This window comes from Accipiter gentilis, chromosome 19 (assembly GCF_929443795.1).
Source record: "Accipiter gentilis chromosome 19, bAccGen1.1, whole genome shotgun sequence".
NCBI lineage: Eukaryota > Metazoa > Chordata > Aves > Accipitriformes > Accipitridae > Astur > Astur gentilis.
In genome coordinates, this window is record NC_064898.1 from 1618395 (window position 1) to 1637668 (window position 19274).

A 19274-nucleotide genomic window follows, 5' to 3' on the forward strand; every position below is an offset into this window, starting at 1 on the left:
TAAGATATTTCTCCTGCATATTTCTTCCTGTCACGAGCTTGAGACGGACGCAGCTGCTTCAGAAGCTCCCAGCAGCTCCTGCTATCCAAAAATCAGACCACCGTCAGCTGTCCCCTTCTCTCTTCACCCTTTGAAGTGTGTTTTGGTCCCTGCTGTGTTTTAATCCCCAGGTTTTCAGCTTGGCCTAAATAGCTATTTGGCCTGCACCCTGGAAGTAGTGTCTTCACTAGTAATAAAACATCCATTGTCTTACAAATATGTGTAAGTATAAGATGTGAAGCGGTTAACGTTAAGACTTGCAACTTCCCAGCCTCATTTCTCTAAGTCTCATACTGAATTACAACACAATATTCATATAGGAAAAGCCATTCAGGCAGGTTAAACACAGAGTTATTATGACCTTGGCCAGGTCACATTCAATATTGGGGAAGTTTTTTCAGACCAGTGTACCGAGCAATCACACAGCAGGTCCGCGTGCGGCACAGACTCTTCTGAGGTCAGCTTATTGCAGAGCAACCCTGAAGGTTCCACTGCATAGCAAATTTAATGCACGGCTGCATAATACCCTGGAAAATGTGCTGTGGGAGCAGTCTCTGAGTTCAGAAAGTTTCTAAAAAGGATTATGAAATCTCCTTGACAGCGAGAGCAGTGCCTGGACTCAGTGATCTGCAAGGTCCCATCAGGACCTTGTATGGTCTTACAGCAGCAAAGCAGTGGAGAACCTGAGCTCTCTTCTTTCATATGGCTATGATTCCTAGGGTTGTGAATAGTCCCCTGCCTGCAGTTTGCTTTGGTTATCATACTAGTAAATTAATTTCAAGTTATTTAAGAATACATAGATTTTATCTTGGGTTTCAGTGTTTTTCTGAACTACCAAAATCAGAATAATGGCCAACAATTAAGACATGGGTCCAGGGCTCAGGAATTGTTGGCCAAGGTGTACAAACAAGACCAAGACACAGCCTTGGTTGAGCCACCAATTCTCACCATATATTAGAGAGATCGCTTTGGCTTTCTCTACCTGTACTGGATATTTAGCACAGGCCCAAACCAGAACTCAAGTCCAAGCTTACCTAATATTCCTCTGCATGAAAGCTCACAGTGAACGGCGAGTTTGGACAACTCTGTAGCCCAATGAGAAAAAGCTCTGTGCACCCAACCACCTAACAGACAAGATCACGTATCGCTGGCAGCGCAGGCAGTCACAGACACAGTCTGCGTTGCTTGGCTGATGATAGTGCATTAAAAAGGGCCAGGAAATGTACACTACCCTGCAGTTCAGTCATCTATACCATATGGTTGTTAGTACAGCTCTGACATGGTCCCTGCTGCAGATTGTGCTTTTCAACAGTTTGTGAGCATAATCCAAAGGTTAGCGCGGCCAGGGACCAGTCCCCATTGGCAGTGGACATGTGGACTCCCTGTTTTGACAGATAAGAGAACCTAATACTCAGAGGTTTTCTGGGCCTGTATTCCTAGGCATGGAAGAAATGGTCTGAGAGTAAGAATTGTGCTTGTTGAGCACCCTCCAGAAACTCAAAAAGAGGCCATAACTGAAAGAGGTTGTCAGGATGCAATCAAATTTGTAATATCTGCCGTCTGGTTTCCTTTCATCGTATTGTGTTCCTCCTTTTGCCATTCTGTAACTTTTCCAAATGTCCTTAGCTTTTGCAAAGTTATATTTGTCCAGGAGTAAACAGAAGAAAACCACAGGTATAATTTATTCTGTTGCTTTCACAGGCAAAAAAGAAGGCAGAGATAAAAAGGAAGAAACACTGTGTTTAAATCACAGTTTCAAAACACTAAATTGCTTTTCTAAAATATTTCAGGAAAGTTTTTGAAAAATGACTATGTTCTGAGTCCTAGAAGATGGAAACTATATTGGAATGTTTATAACCTTTTTTTTTTCTCCTAACCCTTAATCTAAACTTAATGGTGCAGGTTGTACTGATTATCTAGTGTTAATTGGTATAATTTAACTAGGGCTACATGTATGCTTGTCAGCTGACTCTGTGTAATATTCACTTGTAATTTACAGAATATAAAAGAAGGTAGCTTCTTCCAGTGGACATATTTCTTTAAACTATTGCTTATGCATACCTGATGTACTTTAAAATCTACATTTCCCCTCTATGACACTTCTGTGAATGATGTCTACATAACTTTAATTTGTAATGCATCAGTATTCCTTAGGCATCTCTAGAAAATACTTGATATTTGCCTTTCAGAATCATGTAGTGATCAAGTTGGTTCTTGTAACTTTGCCAGTGTTCTCTATTAAGCAAGTTCCACTAGGTTTCATGCACTAAACCCTTCAGTTATAAAAAAGAAAAGTCAAACCGCCACACACATACAATTTTACATTGTGCAAAATTATGTTTTCTCTATGCGTATTAGGGCTCTGCTGTAATACAAACTTTTGTGTATTTTTAAATATACTGACTTTATAAGATCAATTAACTCCAAGGCTTAGAGTGAAAGCTTTCTTCCTAAACAGAGGCCTAAACTAATACCCCTTACTCATTACGTGTGTCATAGCAGATTATCAAATCTGAGAGCTGAGATTTATCTGGAAAGTGAACTGACTGATTTTCCTCAAGCCAAATCACCAGTCAGTGTGAAAGGTTGATATTGCTGGCAGGACCAATCAAGCAGCCCATTTTGATACATGGAGTGCTATGAGACAATTTCTGATTCTTACTGTACTGCATGCCACTATTTAGCACATATATTAAATGTAAAGTGGGCGTGGAGTAATTCTTACATAGAGATATGGAGCCAGGGGCATGAGGGAGAACAATAAATGTAGGACCTTAGTCAGTAGAGTGTTCTTGAAAACCCATTCTGCAGAACGGCCCAGAGACGACCATGTGAGGTTGTTGTAAGAAGTGCGATGATCCCAGGACAGCCCTCAGAAGCAGATTCCTGTTCCCCAGATGTTGACTGTCAGAGGTACAGTGCACAATTCGTGTTCTTGGCAAATGCTGTGCAAGGTAAGACTGTGAAATTTGCCTGTACCGTGCACATACTCCTCCTCCACTTGCTATAGAAACCAGATATAATCTGTGAGAGTCCCAGGGCACCTATGTAAAGAAAGAAGGGAAGCAGCAACATATCCTACGTCCCTTGGAGCACAGCCTGCCTGCAAATCCCACCGCCTTTGCCATCGTGTCTCGTGTCTGACAGCGAGCAGAACTCACCTCAAGAAGCGGTGGAAGTTACCAAGCTGGCACAGAGCACCAGCGGATGCCCACAGCAGGGAAGCAAAGCTCAAAGCCTCAAGCAGGTGCAAGATTTTCCCCTCTGGGGTTGTAACGGTCCCAACCAGAAGACTCTTGTGCATCCAAGAGTTAGCGATCCACGTAACAGAGAACCTGAGCAGGCACAGGCGGGTGCCGTGCTGCGCCGCGCCGCTGGACGCACGGCTTCTCCTTCAGTCCTGCGCTGGGCGCTTCGGTCTCTTGGCCGCAGCGTGAACTGGGCTGGGCGACGGGAACGGAGGAGCCCGCGGGCAGCTCCCACTCGGTGGGATTGTCGACTGCACCGCCTGCGTGGCCTTGTCTTTATCTTAAAAGCGGAGCAGCAAGTTCTCATCTGAACACAGGGTTGTTTGACAGTAGGAATGACAAATACAGTGTTTTCTATAGGAGGTCTCGAAACCGTAAATGTCGGTGAACCTTTCCATGGGTGGGATCCGGACTGCATGCCCTGAGCAGAGGTCTGTCTGACGCTGAGCAGCTTGGGGTTCCCAGCACCTGAAGGGCCGTAAGATTATCTGTATTCCTTCTCTCTCTTGCGTTAGCTCCAGAAGATGGTATTTTAAGCAATAGCTCATGGAGTCTGAGTGCCTTTCTTACTGGGATCATCAGGTACACTAGCCCCAGTGCCTTGCACTACAGGGTATCAGCAGAATAGCCTTAAACTGACCCCAGAGATGTTTCTGAATCAAGTGGTGTGACAGGTGACAAATACGGCTCCAAACATTTCCAGCTTTGGGGTTGCTTCTCCACGGCAGTCCAGGGCTGCTCCTGCTGGCTTTGTGACTGTGCAGGTTGCCCAGCACCACTGCAGTTACTCCCATTTCTCCCAGAAGGACAAGAAAAGGAGGTTTTGCAGTATCAAAACAATCACAGAATATAAACTATACCCTTTAGTGCTGCATGTGAAGGGAAAATACCAAGCTTGAAACCAAACATTTCCACTGCCCTTCTTTTATTCCCTTACGAGCTTCTCTGTATCGTAAAGAAGCTGATAGCGTACTGTAGCATTGTGCATGTTTTAAATGAATGTCCTTCACGGAACATTAATATCTCAACCCTGCTTTTCATTTCAGAACACCACAGGAAAACACCCGTAACTTTGATAGAACCTTGAAACAGTTCTGCACAATGCAGAAATAGACATTTCCAGATTGTTCAAATCACTCTTTTTAATAACTGTCTAGCTCCAGCGCTAGGCCCTTCTGCCAGATACTGCTGAAGAGCATGCTAAAATGCCCTTGTTGTATAGTAGATCTTTTCTCGATCAATCAGGCCCCTAATTTATTGTCCCTATATTCACAGCATCTGTTACTCAGCTGTTTTTGCCTGCTGCTGTTAATTTCTACCCAGAAGCTGACAGTTGAAAAGTGTCAAAAGGAATTCATGTTTTGACTTGATGATCCTATGGAAGCTGCCTCGTGGGCTCTGTTTCTCGGGTTACAAATCACAGACAAGTTCTCAGACTGCAGTGTCTGGACATTAAAAGAACAGTTATTTATTATTTGTTGCTATCAGTTCTACTAGTTCGTGTTAGTAATTCAAATGGAACGGCTTGCATGCATATAAAGCAGATGAGTTTTGTATGCATGACTAGTTGGAGATCAGCTACCTGTAACAAAAATTAAGGCGAAATTTATAGCAACAGTAATCTTGGAAAATAGTTTTTTATCTTTGTTGTTTTGAAAAGTAGGTGCAATGATCAACATTTGTAGTGTTGTGAAGGCAAAGGCTACTCATGAAGGCCTCAGCTCAGCAGAGTTCTGCAGCGCCGGTGTAAATGCTGTATGATGGATGTTGACAGGGTGGTGACTTCCCTGGGACATTCCACATGCTAAAATTCATACCATAAAACTTTGTTACAGCTAAACTAAAGGATGTGAGCAGAACTGGTCACTGTAATTTTCTTAATAGAATAGCAGTTTGATATGGAATTTCCTTTTAGACTAATAATAGAAAGAAATAAAACACCAAAACTTTCAGATCTTATCTTTCAGTAATTTAACTTTTTTATATTACAAGCATTTATTTCAAATTGAATTGAAAATCTCTGTTGAAAGCATGAACAATCTCTGAACAAAAGCCATGCATCTTTTGGTTTTGGAGGGAATGATCAGAACGACAACTATTTATCAGAATGAATCGGGACAGGCAACTGCTGTTTTTCAGTTCACTCTGCATGCAAGATTTAGCATTGCTGGACTCTGGCAATGGTTTTATCTACACTGGAAGAAAGGTTCTCCACTGAACTCTATGCCTTACATATTAAGTACATGACTTCATGCCACCATGCAAGGCCAAAGGGAGACATACGTGCTTAGACAGAGGATGACTTAAGAGAGCCATTGCCCGGTGGTTTCATGTCCCTGGAACTCTTTCCCCTGTTTCCCCTAGAAGTCAGTGATAAGATTCATCAAAACTGAGATGAGCTCCTCAGACATCAGGCCATTAGCGTGGATTTCATAACCTGTGAAGCAAATAGACTGTACTGTGTTGATTGTACCTGGAGCATGGCAGTCTCGCTATCTTCAAACTAAAGAAAAATACAAATATATGGCTGCTTGCAACAATGCAGTGTTCATCACAAATTTGTACCAGGATTATTAGCCTCATGGCCAGGAAGGTATACTGAAAGAAGAAACAGAAGTAGCCAAACGCTTCCATTACTTGGAGAGTTCCTCTGCCTTTTTTCTTTGGTTTATGAGTTTTAATTGGAGTACTGTGTGGTTTCTCTATAATGTAATTTTAGTTGGCCCTTGATTATCTGAGTAAATTAGTTAATGATGCTTGCTCATTGCAATTACACTTTCCCATTGCAATTATCTGAATTCTGCTCTTTCAAGTCATCTATAATGAATCTGTGTCCATAATTACAGCATATTGCTAATAAATGTTTGTAGTAGATGTATGGTACAGCATTGCTTATGTACATACACAGCGGCTACCGTTTAATGTAGTTGAGCTCACACATTCTTATTGCTTACCGCATGCTTTGCTAGTGATAAATGATAGCCATTTTTCTCTACCACAGCCAAGAACAGAGATTAAAACTCTAGATACCAATCTGATCTCACAGGTCACAGCTTGTCTGTGTAACCTGTTTTATGTTATAACTGATAGCAGTAAAAGGTCTTTCATCAACCATGTTTATTTATGTCCATGATTCACAGTGATGATGATTTATAGAGCACCTGTAATTGCAAGTGTATACCACTCATGAAAATGCAACGCATAGCTGGAAAAAAAATGACCTTGTGGGAGGGAGAGATATTAAAAGTCTAGTGTGAATAAAAGAAATCCTAACAGTGTGAATAAAGAAATCTAAACAATAGGACAATCCAATTACTAAATAGAGAGCACATCTGTATGTAAGCAGTAGAGATGGGTAATTAGAAGGGGAAAATAGAGGACTATAAAATTTAGCACATCTATTTTACATTGTTTGAAATTCAAAAAGCTCTGTTCATGTAGTCATCTGTGCTCTTTGGCTTGCTAACATTCATCTTGGCTACATCTTGGAAAGCCAAGAAGCTTTGAGATCACAGAGTTTGAATTTCCAAATTCAATGTGATGAAGAATAAGAACTCTATAATGTAGAAAACACGAATGGTGATTTTAATACAGAATACGAATGTCTGCATGTAAAAAAGGTGTTGAAAATGTAGCAATGTTTGTAGGATGCAGAAAAGAATAAATTAAAAAAAAAAAGCCTTACAGGAGGAGATTTAAGTATCTCAACATTTTACTAAGCAGAAGACTGAAAGATGACAGGATTGCATCAGGACTCCCATGGGAAGAAGATATGAAGCCTGAAAAGCCCATTTATTCTAGCAGCCACTGAGATAAGAAGATGCAGTGACAGGTACCTGAAAACAGTCAGATTCCAATTAGACATAAAGCAAATGTCTGTAACAATGAGATTGATCACCCATGACAGCAAACCCAAAGGGGAAAAACAGGATGTCTTTTAACATATGCCTTTACTTAAGATATCCATTAGCTAAAAAATACACGTGCTACCAGACTGTATACTGGAGTAACTGGGGAAAAATTTTATGGTATGCTAATAGGTAGAAAGCCCAATGAGATGATCTAATAAACTTTTTGGCCTCTAAGATCAAAACAACTCTTATCTGAAAGTTCATTCCTGTAGAGCTATATTTGGGCTATAGCATCACTGACTAGATGACCCCATAAGCTTTCACCTGCGTATTTACATTTACCTAATTCCCTACACTGGAAGCAGCTCTTTCCTCAGAAAACACAGTAAGAGAACTGCAACCTCTTTCCTCCCTTTTTAGTCTGGACAGCCAAGAGGTTGGTGTCACGTTCTTCTGTCCTCCAGATGCTGCCGTCTCCCTGTTTCCATCACTCCCTACTTTCTACCCCAGAAGCCAACTGTCCCCTATTCTCAGGTAGTTAATAAGCACCCACAGGTTGTCTCTAAAGCCAGGGAAACCTTTGCCTCTGATACCCTCCTGAAAAGAGATAGGCATCTGAGAGGTGAAGGCACTAGAGCCATTGTAGAAGAGTCCTTATCTGTAAAACAGCCCAGGCCTTTAAGTATTCATGTGTTAGCCAGAAAAAAATAATTTCTGTTTATCTCTAGCTTACAGACTACCACTGTGGTACTGATAAGACAGTGAGAAATGAATGCCTTTCTCGACATAGAATATACTATCAGAGACAGCACTTACAGAACCCTGTTTCATATACTGAATTTAGGTTTCCTTTTAATGTCTAGCATATGTGTTCGGACTTTCTTTTATTTTTTTATACTTGCTTAGTACCAAGAGAGTAGAGAATTTTTATCTTTTTACCAGCTTTTTAGGGTTTCAGATCTTATTTTTGGACAGCAATGCATGATACCTTTTAAGACCACTAAGAATTTTCCTGGTGGTCCTTCTCCAGCAGACAGTTGTGCACTGCTGACAGCTTTATACCTGACTCTTGCATTGATCTCAGTTTGTGCCTGTTGCCTCTTGTCCTGTCACTGGGCACCACTGAGAAGAGCCTGGCGTCCTCTTCTCCATTCCCTCCCATCACGTATTTATACACATTGATAAGGTCCCTCTGGGCCTTCTCTTCTCCAGGCTGAGCAGTCCCAGCGCTCTCAGCCTTGTCCTGGTTTTGGCTGGGATAGAGTTAATTTTCTTCCTAGTAGCTGGTATAGTGCTATGTTTTGGATTCAGTATGAGAAGAATGTGGATAACACACTGATGTTTTCAGTTGTTGCTAAGTAGTGTTTAGACTAAGTCGAGGATTTTTCAGCTTTCATGTGCACATTGTGTGAAGACAGAAAGTGCTGCATTCTCATTGTATTCCAGATTTCTGGTTGTGATAGTGATGAGTGGCATATAAATCAGAGAAAATTTTCTTGTAGTCCAGATATGGAAAATGGAGTATGTCTTGCCTGAAAACTTCTCTTCTCTTGAAGACAAATTTGAAATTTATGTTTCCTTGCAAGAGAAGGGCACATCTCATTTTAAACTGGGGCCTAAAGACTGAAAAGCTGAGTCAACCGCAGGAGGTGCCTTTCTCCCTCCTTTGCCTATAGATGGAGACTATCTCAACAAGTTACGTGAGATGAACACAATCTCTTGTAATTATTTTGTATCTAGAAGCACATTAATGTCTAATTTTTTTCAAAGTCTAAAACTAAACTCTCAGTCTGTCATGTCTGATGGCAATAAGTAATATATACTCTGTATTTAGAAATAATACTGTTACCAGTTTCCAATGTGTGCATGTTTTGTGCTCATTTCTGCTTATATTGACATGTCTAGTTTTGTCTTTGGCTTCAGCTGGAGTCTGTTCAAGCTTTTCATGCTCTTAATACATTTTTACAGGTCAAAGACTATGGCTGCTTTTTTCTAAAACCTAGGAAAAGGGCACTAATGGCTTGCCCTGTGTTCCCAGGAAGTCCAGTGTCCCTGGATTTTAACACGGCCAAAGATTTGGCAATTAAGTGTGCAATTAAGTATTCTTTATTTTTGTTTACTGCCATTAAAAAATTGTGCTCAAGATGTGCTCAGCCACAGGAAAAAAACCCCACCACCCTCTCAAAGTATTAATTACAGATTTTATTAAAAATGTACTTAAGACTTGAAGCGTAACCAGATAAGATCACTGTTCTCTCACCCTAGGAGAAGGGAGGAGAAGGAATTCCAGTGGCAGGGAGCTTGGTTGCTTTTGACAAGAAGGGAAATGTAGACCTCCTAATTAACAATGCAGTTAAAGATGGGTGAGCAGCAAGTTGCCATACATAACCACAGGGAAAACTGTAACTGCTGTAATCAAGAGAGTTATTTACCCAGTCAATAAAACCAAGCTGAAACAAATGACACGACGCCCTGAATAACTGTGGTCTGAGAATAGGAAGTTACCAAGGAACGTGGCTGCTGGTGGGGGGTTCCCTCCTGGGTCCTGAGCAGCATGGGTGCCGCCGGTGCTCGACTGAAGGTGTCCTGCATTGTATGCGCGGCGGTGGGCACCGAGCTTGGATCTCGTCTCTGCAAAACAAGAGGAAGACCAAAGAGAGAAGATCATGTCCGCACACTATGAATATCCAAAGGGAAATAACGGTCCAAAAACTCCCCAGCTATTGATCGTGGTCAACTTTCAGGCCACTGGGTGTTGAACTGGGCTGCACCATTTGGGATTTTGTAATGAATCCCAGGAGATTTGTGTCTTCGTCTAACCATGACTGGAGACAAAATGAGGTTTTCTATTCACTCCAGCATTTATTGGGTCAGGACTTTATTAAAGAGCTAGTGAGCCTTTTTCACAACCCTCACAGCCTCTTCCAGAGCACCCCAGAAAGGAATGAAAAGCACTTTTACAAATCTAAACCCGAAAGTGATTTGGCATGCATCAAAAAGCAAAATGATCCTATATAGACCTTGGCTGATGTTTACTAGGATACCAGAAAATGCACCAGATTTAGAGCTCCCTGGCTTGCCGTGGACCACTCAGTGCTAAGTAACTCGATGTCAATGCTGAGTCCAGTGCTGTGTGCACAGTAAGGGGTAATCCATTGATAATGGTCACAGCTAACTGTGGGTTTGCTTTTTTTTCCCTGTCCATATTAAATTACCCAGAAAATCTGCCATACCCTCACGTGATAGTCCGTAGGCTCAGGCCTACATTCTTGATGTCCTGAAATCATGATATCCCGTGGATCAGTGACAAAATGTGGTTAAAATAAAGCAATGGCTACGTATTTGAGGAATACTGAATACTGTTGATTGGGTTACCAATTAAAATCTTAGTGCATATAAATTATTTCTTTCTTAGCTTCAGAAATACTATTATATTCAACCTTACAGCTGTATAGAGCCAGCTCCAGGTAATATGTGATCAGATTTTCTCAGACTCCTTGGTAGTCCTCCTGCAGATGAAGAGGGCTCTGATAAGGAGGAAGCAGTTGTGTGAGTCAGACTACCAGGGTCAATAAGGATTTTCAGGACTTGGGCTGATATATCATAGCTTTCAGCTCTAAAACTGCCTTTTTGATTAGCTTTGATGTAATCTTCTCAACCTCTGCTAACAAGAAAGCCAGCCAATATTTTTTTGTATGATGGCAGCCAAAAAGAACAAGTAACATAAAGGTGCATGTGGAATTGAAATGCTTTCCAGCTTTTGGACGTCTAAGAACCTATGTCCACACTGAAGTCAGCTGCTTCGTTATTCAGACTGTCATTTCTACATGGCTCTGTGGACACAAAGGATTAGTTTCCAAGCAGATTCCCCATCAGGCAAGAGACTTCTCGTATTACTTGTGCACACTCACCAGGTGTGAGTCATTGTGCTGATAGATCCTCATTCCTCTCTTGTTTTTACAGGGTTAGCAACTACCTTAAGTTACACCAATGCAAACAGATCGAGGATGACACCTAGCAGATCTGACTGACCTCATTTTCTCGTCTGCGCAAGTGGAAGTGAAAGTAATCTACGGAAACAACTAGGTTTATAGTTGAGAAAAAAGCATTGAAGGTAAATGAAAGATCTGACCCAGCTGGAAAATCTGCCTTTAAGTTGTTCGGTAAATTCTTCAGGTTTTTCACTTTCCTGGAAAACAACTGGAGGGCAATTTTCCCAGGTACCAGGGGCAATGACGGGGCAATTTAAGTGTCTTGCTATGCTCCCTGTGCCAGAAACTTGCGTACTGCTTGCCATAAAGGCTGTCCCTATGAGGCCTGGCTGCTAATGGGTGTTCGGTCAACAGGGCCAGGGGATCCCCAGGAGCCAAACAGGGCAGCAGCCTGATCATGCACCTTCGGCTACCGACTCGTAACGTGCCCCAGCAGCACACATCGCCTGCGTTTCTGAAGCTTGGAGAAGATGTGGAGATCAGAGGGAAATGGGGGCAGCATGGGATCTGCGTAAAACCACAGGAATGGCTAGCAGGAGACAGTTCAAGCGGAGCTGGGTGTTCTGTTACTGTTATTTAAGCTTTCTGTAAAGCAAGCACTGGGTAAGAGATGACTTTGACTTCACGCAATGCACATAGCCTGTAATTGGAGCTTAGTGGCTGGCAATGGCACCTGCTCACAGCACACATCAATCTCGCCTATAAGTACCTCCATCATTTCAGAACACAGTAACAGTTGTCTCCTAAAAGTATATTATTTTGTTGAGTGATGAATGGCATTGTGAAATATTACCTATAATCAGCACCCTTTATTGCAAAGCTCATTAAATTCCTGACAAATCTAGTGTTGACAGCACTTTAATTTTGTTTTATTGCCTCATTTTATCTCACCAAATTCTGTCTCTGGTTTACAGTTAATAATGAAAGACAGCAGAACTGCACTGTGCTTGAGAATCAGAAAAATAAGTATTCATCTTTTTAGAAGCCCCTGATTTAGGCCACATGAACAGCGGCTACTAGACAATGAACGCATTGAGAAGGTGATTAAAGTTTAATAAAACTGTCAAGTGAAATAAACCAATCTCCTTGCAAAACATTCTGTTTGCCAGGTGCTTGGATTTTAGCTGTTAAAAAATTATCCTTCAACAGTCTGTTTAAATGTGCAGCAGACTAATGTTGTGACTGCCAAGTCACAATTCGTTTTTTTTGCATGATCCGTTGAGACTTGGTAATAAAGATGACTGCTAAAATGACACATTCAGAAGCCACTGTAGCAAGTGCTATATAGAGTAAATGCACTATTAGTTAATGAATTGCTACAAACATATTCCTGTCTTTTACTGTCCAAGTTAGGCTTTGGAGCCTGGTCTTTCACCACCATCTTCACAGAGGAGGGTCTGACTCCCCGCTCAGCTGGTCATCTGCAACTGTCCAAACTGTGTATCCACTACCAGTCTGATGTGACAGAGCTTTCCAGCATTTTTTCAATATGCACATGCTTATACAAAATCCAAGGCAGTGAGAAATCGAACACATACATCCACATATAAAATCTATAGTCCCTATAGCCACCTGAAACAACCTTTGATCTAAGTTCAGCACAGAACTCTATTAAACTCTAAAAATTGCTTGTTATTAGTGGATTACTAATTATTAATTGACTTGCTATGCAGTACATCAGGTAACATTTCAAGAAATTTTTTACCAGTTGTATTCTCTGTAGAGTTGTAGGTGAGTTAATACAGAGTAATTCATAAGTGACATGTTCCTGTGATTCTGCCCAATGTGTCAGTGTGGGTTCCGTATGTCAAACCGTGTTCTCCAGATGCCTCTCTGAAGAAAACAGGTCAAACAACAAATTGAGTTTCTTGAAGGCCGGGATGGTCCCGAGGGATTCACGGTTACTTTAATGAGAACATCACCTCGCCTCTCACAAGGTTTTGCAGTGCAGAGCGCGTCGGCTCCCTGACTCAGAGGCAGCCCTGACTGACGGGAGAGAGAGACCTCAAATAATGAGGAAACCATTACACCTGGCGCTGCCCTGAGTTAAAAAGGCAGCCTGGCTCTCAGGAAGACAAGTTTTTCTTGGGCCACTTTGGAAACGCTAAGTGGCCTCGAGAGGGGAGAAATGTCCCATTGAACAAACCTGTCTGTGCAGCTCCCAGCAGAGCAGGCTCCTGCTTTTCTCTGATATCAGAGGCACCAAAAATACCCACCCAGGCAGGTGCTCGCTGCATAGGAAATTAAAAGAAGGGCTTAAAGCTAAATCTACAATAGCTTCTGTATCACAGTGCTATCTGAGATATCCTGTCCTCTCCCCTCATTCCTCCCAGTGACTGTTATTCCTCACAGTTGCAACTGATTTTAAATTGTATTGCAAGGCTCTTGGGAGGAGGCTGAATGTCTCTGTGTGTTTGTATTAGCTCAGCTCTGTGTGTGAATTTTGTTTCAGGTGCAGGTACTGCTAGGGCTAGTATGGTAATACACACACCTATATATGTGTGTATATATATATATATACACGCACATATAAAAGAGCTCTCTTAATAGGACAGCACTAACTTCCATTGCAAAATTCTTGTTCAAAATTCATGTTCGAAACAAAGATAGCAAACATATGCAAAATTAAAAGGTCACATGCATGTCAGCAAAGCTTGCATTTTTAACTTTCCCATACTTTCTCTGTGCTTGTGACAAGATGTGCGAATTTATACAAAGCTTTAATTAATACTGGGAGGTGAGAACTGGAGAGCTTTATGAAAACAGCCATTTACAATTTTATCTGGAGGCTCCTAAAGATAATGAGATAAACCTCATATTTTTTCTTCCTCTGCATTTGGCTTTTCAATAATACTGCCAACATATACTGTACCATGTACAGCATTATCTGTAGAAAGGCACTGCAAAGTAAGATCATAAGAAAAATAAGATATGCTATATTTAAGGAAAAATAAATCTGTTTCTTTATGCTTTTGACAACGGTTTTGAAATTATGTGGAAAAGAGTGTGCATAGACTCTGAGTAAGGAAAATGCATGACTTTTTCAGGGAACAAAAATCACCCTTTGTAGCAAGATCCACATTAACCAATATGCCTGGCATTCAGTGGAATGTATTGCCAAAGAGTCTCACTGAGGGGGAGCCCTGCTACCTGGAGGGGGGGGCTACCAGTGAGCTCCATTCCCCCACTCTCATGTTAATAAAACCCTGAGGTTAGAATCTGCTGCCTGATAGTATACATCAGCATTGTGCCAATATCCTTTCTTCTCTTATGGCTTGACTGAAAAAAAGTCCCACCAAAAACCCAAGAAGAAGGGATACTGAGATAAAATAAGTATTTTCAGGGTTTTGCATTTATTTTATTCTGTAACAAAGAAAATGTTTTGTCTGAGGGCTTGTTTTAGGACCATTGAAAAGTGTGGGAAATGACAGCCTGGGTTCACAAGATCTTTAGTGCTGGTGGTAACAATGCTCAGGTAATAAGCGTCCCAAGCTAAGATGGGGGAGACTTCATGTCAGATGTCTCCTTGATGAAGAGGATGCGAACCCTGCCTCCTTTCTGTGCTCTAATCACCATATAGGCTGCTCTCAGCCACCTCACTCCAAAGCAGTGGTCAGGGCAGACCTTTATAAGAATGTCTTCAAGTAGAGAAATTAAAGTGTAAATAGCCTATGACATCGGATAATGTAGTCACTTCGTTTTTTGAGTGGAGGGAACAATACTTTTCTTAAGAAGGAACTTCAGTCTAATGATCTGGATGACCAAGGGTTCCACACTCAGTTTGATTTCTGTACATTAAACAACTCTTTATGAAAAAGCTGTATTTGGCAAAAGTTGAGATTTTTGTGCTCGGAGTGCTGTCTAGAACAGGAGTGGTCACCATTTAACCCTTTGTCTGCATTGTCTCATGAGCCTAGAACAGTCCTCAGGCAGGAGATGGGTCTCCCCATGGGGCAGAGAATGCTGAGGGGATTATTTGAATTCTCTATGGTGGGAAAAAGCACACCGGCATGTGCTGCTAAGGCTGCCATCACCAACTTGCCCAGGGTAACTTCATCCTGCAAAAATGAAGTGCTGGGACCCTGGGAGAGCTGCTGCCTGCAAAGTGCTCCCAAAGCTTATAGGAGATGCTGTACGCAGTTGGCAGGGTCAGGATCTTTTGGCTACCCATGATCTTGAACAATTCATCACTGCTTCCTTTTCCACTGAGAAGTAGACGTTCTGGATAGAAAGGTATATGAATCATGGCAGACAGTAATTTTCTCCTGCAAATCTTTTGATGCTGCCTTGCCAGGAGGATGAAGCAAACCGTCCTGACATCATGTTCGCTCCCTACATTGGTTCAACACACCCCCTTAATCCACAGCCTCACACACCCGGCATTCTCAGACCGACTTTTGTTGATTTGAAGGAAGATGGAGGATGCCATCTCTCCCTCTTGTGCTTTTATCACTGTTGGAACAAAGGGTTTTATTCTTGTTATCTCCCTCTGGTGAGCAATAAAAGATAAAAGGCAGGACTTACAGATTCAAATAAAAGCTGAGAGATGTAACTAAAGAAGAAAAACAAAGAGCCGGCTTCTGCTGGGCACTGCAGGTAGGTGAAGCTGGCAGGGTGCCCCATGGCAGGTCCTCTGTGCCTAATGGCTGCAGGTAAGGTAAGAGTTAGAGTAGCAAAAAGATTACAAGGATGTTTCTCTCCAGTGCCCTTTGGTCTTTGTTTTAGCATTTGCCAGGCACCTTCTGTGCTGCAGAGATCTATATCTAGATTTTTTAAAAAATCTGTAACTTCTTTTTTTTATTTTAAAAAAATGTTTTCGCTCAGTCTATTTCAAGAAATTGTTACTGCACCTGAAGCTCTGTATAGATTTTAGCCCTACTGCTTTAAGATCCAAAATACCTGGTCTTCTAACCTGCAGTGTCTTCTACTAAGAGACTGCAACATCTTTGTAATTCCAATAGTGTAGCACAACAGTGGCGGCCACACGTTTCTTCAGTTACACAGCTAGTTGTAGCACTGCTGATATTAGCTACCAAGAGAGCTTCAAGCTGATGTGCAGTCACGCTAATTAGGACTAGTGTACACATCAACTTGTAGAAACTCATACCAAAAACAAATACACGGGAGGCCACTCTCTTCCACTGGTAACAGCTTCTCTAAGAAGTCTTTCATAAATGATTGTTTATCAAGAGCCACCTCCTCTATGCATCTATTGACATTTGTGTATTGAACAACACAGAATATTTATATGCAGCTTCCAGCTGACACTAGTCTCAGAAGTGAAGAGCAGATGAGCAATGCATATTGTTTCTTTACTGGCTGTCTCCAAATCATAAACCAAGTGTTTGTCCAGTTTTAATTAGAAAATGGTAAACTGACAGGATTTGATTTCATTTCCAAGAACACAGGACACTATTTCTTGGAACAAATTTAATTTATTAACTCGTGAATTGTTTGTAAAGGTGATGTATGTCAGGAGTACTAAGGCATTACTAATGGTTTTCTGGCTTAGAATTTGCTTGAAGGACAGACAAGCAAACTCAAGGTGATTGCTATGCGCAATTTAAGCTGTAATGCAGCCTCCTAATAAGAGTTTATATCCACTCAGTGCAATGATGACTGCTGAGAAAGATAATACTGACACATCTAGAAAACTAAAGCAATAGAAAAAGATGGTATCGTCACACTATTCATTATTATTATTATGCCTTTTTCTAAAGGAACCCAACCAGGAAAAACAAGATAGAGATAAGCAGGGTTTCAAAATCGTTTTGGCAATGATAATAACATATTTATATAGGACGTCTCATTCAAGAGAGCTTTTCACCCAGAGATTTTAATTAATTGCATACAGCAGACAAAGGAATCGCAGAAACTCGGCCATTTCTGAGGAAGAGCCCAGAGTGATTCTACAGCAAAGATAAAGGATGAGCTGTGAAAGCCAGCTTCTCCAGCCAACAGGCAGGACTTGCTGCTCACACTGACTCAAAACCGCAGGGTCAGCGCACAACAGTTACGACTGAGGTACCGCCTTCCTGCGGGTTTCCAAATGAATTGGTCCTTACTGTCGCTCGTGGAAGAAATGCGGAGACTTCGACAACGAGCAAGCAGTGCCGGAGTGCCTGCCTGAACCTCCCCACCGCTCTAGGACTTTGTCCAAGTCCAGCTCTCATCTCCCACAGCAGCTCTGCCCAGGGGAGGCAGGCAGCCAGGCATCAGCTCCTCATGCACAGGCCACCCCTGTTACAGCTGTGGGCAGCCAGCAAACCTGGAGACATTTCGTTCCTCCCAAATTCTTGACCGTGAGGACATTCTCATCTGACAGTTTTAGGAATGCTGATGTTTTTAAAAGACCAGCAAAAGTTGTGCTTTAAAAGGCTACAGCCCCAGATCAGCCTAGCTGCTAAAATATATACACAATGATTGACAGAGCCAAATTATTGATTCCTTAGGGAATAGTTACTCTACACGGAAACTGCAGAAATTGGTAGTTTTATTTAATACTGTGCATGCTGGTGCACTTCTCTGCAACTGCAACTACTTCGCAGTTATGGTGCATTGGAGGCATTAGCCCGTGTCAGTTCCAGCCCTCAAGGAGTGAGAAAGGAGGATCAAAACATCTGCAGAAAAAAAGCAACTGCATGAGAGACAAGGGTTCAGCTTCTGCAGCTGGGGATATCCTCACCCCTTCAGGTTTCTGAAAGATTGGGAAGCTTCATTCTCTTCTCTTTTGGGTCCCCACACAAGACCCTTCAAGTGCAGAGGATCCCTTTCCAGGAGTCAGTGCAAGAATACAGCCTGGTGGTTCTGCACACCTTCTTCTTTCTATCTGGAGATTGAAATCCCTTTGTTTTCAAGCGCTTCACAGCAGACTCGGGTATTGTACATGCCTTACAGTGAGATGCTTCCCGGGTTGTATAGAAATCCAATCACAGAATACAAACCAGGCCTTGGACATAAGTCCTTTTCTGCTTCCAGCTTAAGAGCTCCTGGCCCTCACCAACTCCACACACTATTGCTGATCCTCAGGAAGAGGCTGTTGCACAAGGAGCATCATTTGCACTGGCCCACAGCTGGTGGCAGTAAGCACTGCACCATGCTTTGCGCTTCAAGAACACACATGGCAACAGCCTTTATAACAGTAAGCACCTGTAACAGTGGGAAAGTGGTGGGATTGTCTTACTGATTCTGAGGATAGTATTCAATAATTTTACTGACAATTATTTTATTCACAAGGCTCTATGACATTTAGACTGTGTTTTCTAAGTAAAATGTTTGTTTCAAGAGTGTGTCCACAAAGTAAAACTATCCATTATGAGTTAAGGCTTAAACAGTATATTATAGTAAGATAATGATCTAGGTTTTTCTGCAGTTAACGACAGAATTAGTCCAAGGAACTTCTGCATCATCTTTGGTCTGATGTGGATATTTCCAGCATAATTGCCCAATCTGATACAATTATACCACCTGGCTGCCTGAGGTACTTTAGATTGACCAAGATTGTCAATGGACACTTGTTGGCCTATTGCTTTTAATAATATAAACCTTCCCATTACCCCATCAATTTTGTAAAGTTTTCCTGCTTTACAATCAGAAAGAGTATGTAAGCACTAGGTTGGAGTGGGCTCTTCTCCCCTCCAGAGCCGTTACCATAGCACAGAATTGCTGTTGCCTTGCCCAGGTAGTACAATGCCCTGACTATCACTGAACTGCTAGTAAAACATTTCAGTTTTCCATACCTATATTGTACTGCTTCAATCACACATTATCTTATATTTCCTCCTTGTATGTGATATCAGCCTGCTAGCTCGTTCATGTTAGCTTCTTCTCTTTGTCCATCAGTCTCTCAAACTTTGGTTCATGACTCTTCATGTTAGTGTCACAGTTTTGTTATATCTTAATACACAGCTCTTTGAGTGTATTAATGAATAGGATCTAGGATTTAATTAATCTAGGATCATTCATAGGTCTTGACATTAGATGCTATTATACAGTGTAGGGTCATCGGTGCTGGCTTCCAAGTGAGCAGAATTACTTTCAGTAAGGTTGCAAGAGGCAAGAATGGTTTTAGGAGGGAGCATTCCCTGCATGTATTTAGGGAGTTGCACTATCTGCCATACTTGTTGCTTTACATGAACCTTCTT

At 41.7% G+C, this 19274-nt stretch overlaps 1 protein-coding gene across 1 annotated transcript in view; it reads right to left on the minus strand.

The window, feature by feature from the left end:
* LOC126048132 (uncharacterized) overlaps positions 1 to 19274 on the minus strand; it is a 33132-nt gene that overhangs the window by 878 nt on the left and 12980 nt on the right. The window contains exon 3 of the mRNA XM_049822716.1: positions 9644 to 9769. Within this exon, the coding sequence (XP_049678673.1) occupies positions 9644 to 9769 (126 nt within the window). The remainder of the gene's footprint in view (positions 1 to 9643; positions 9770 to 19274) is intronic.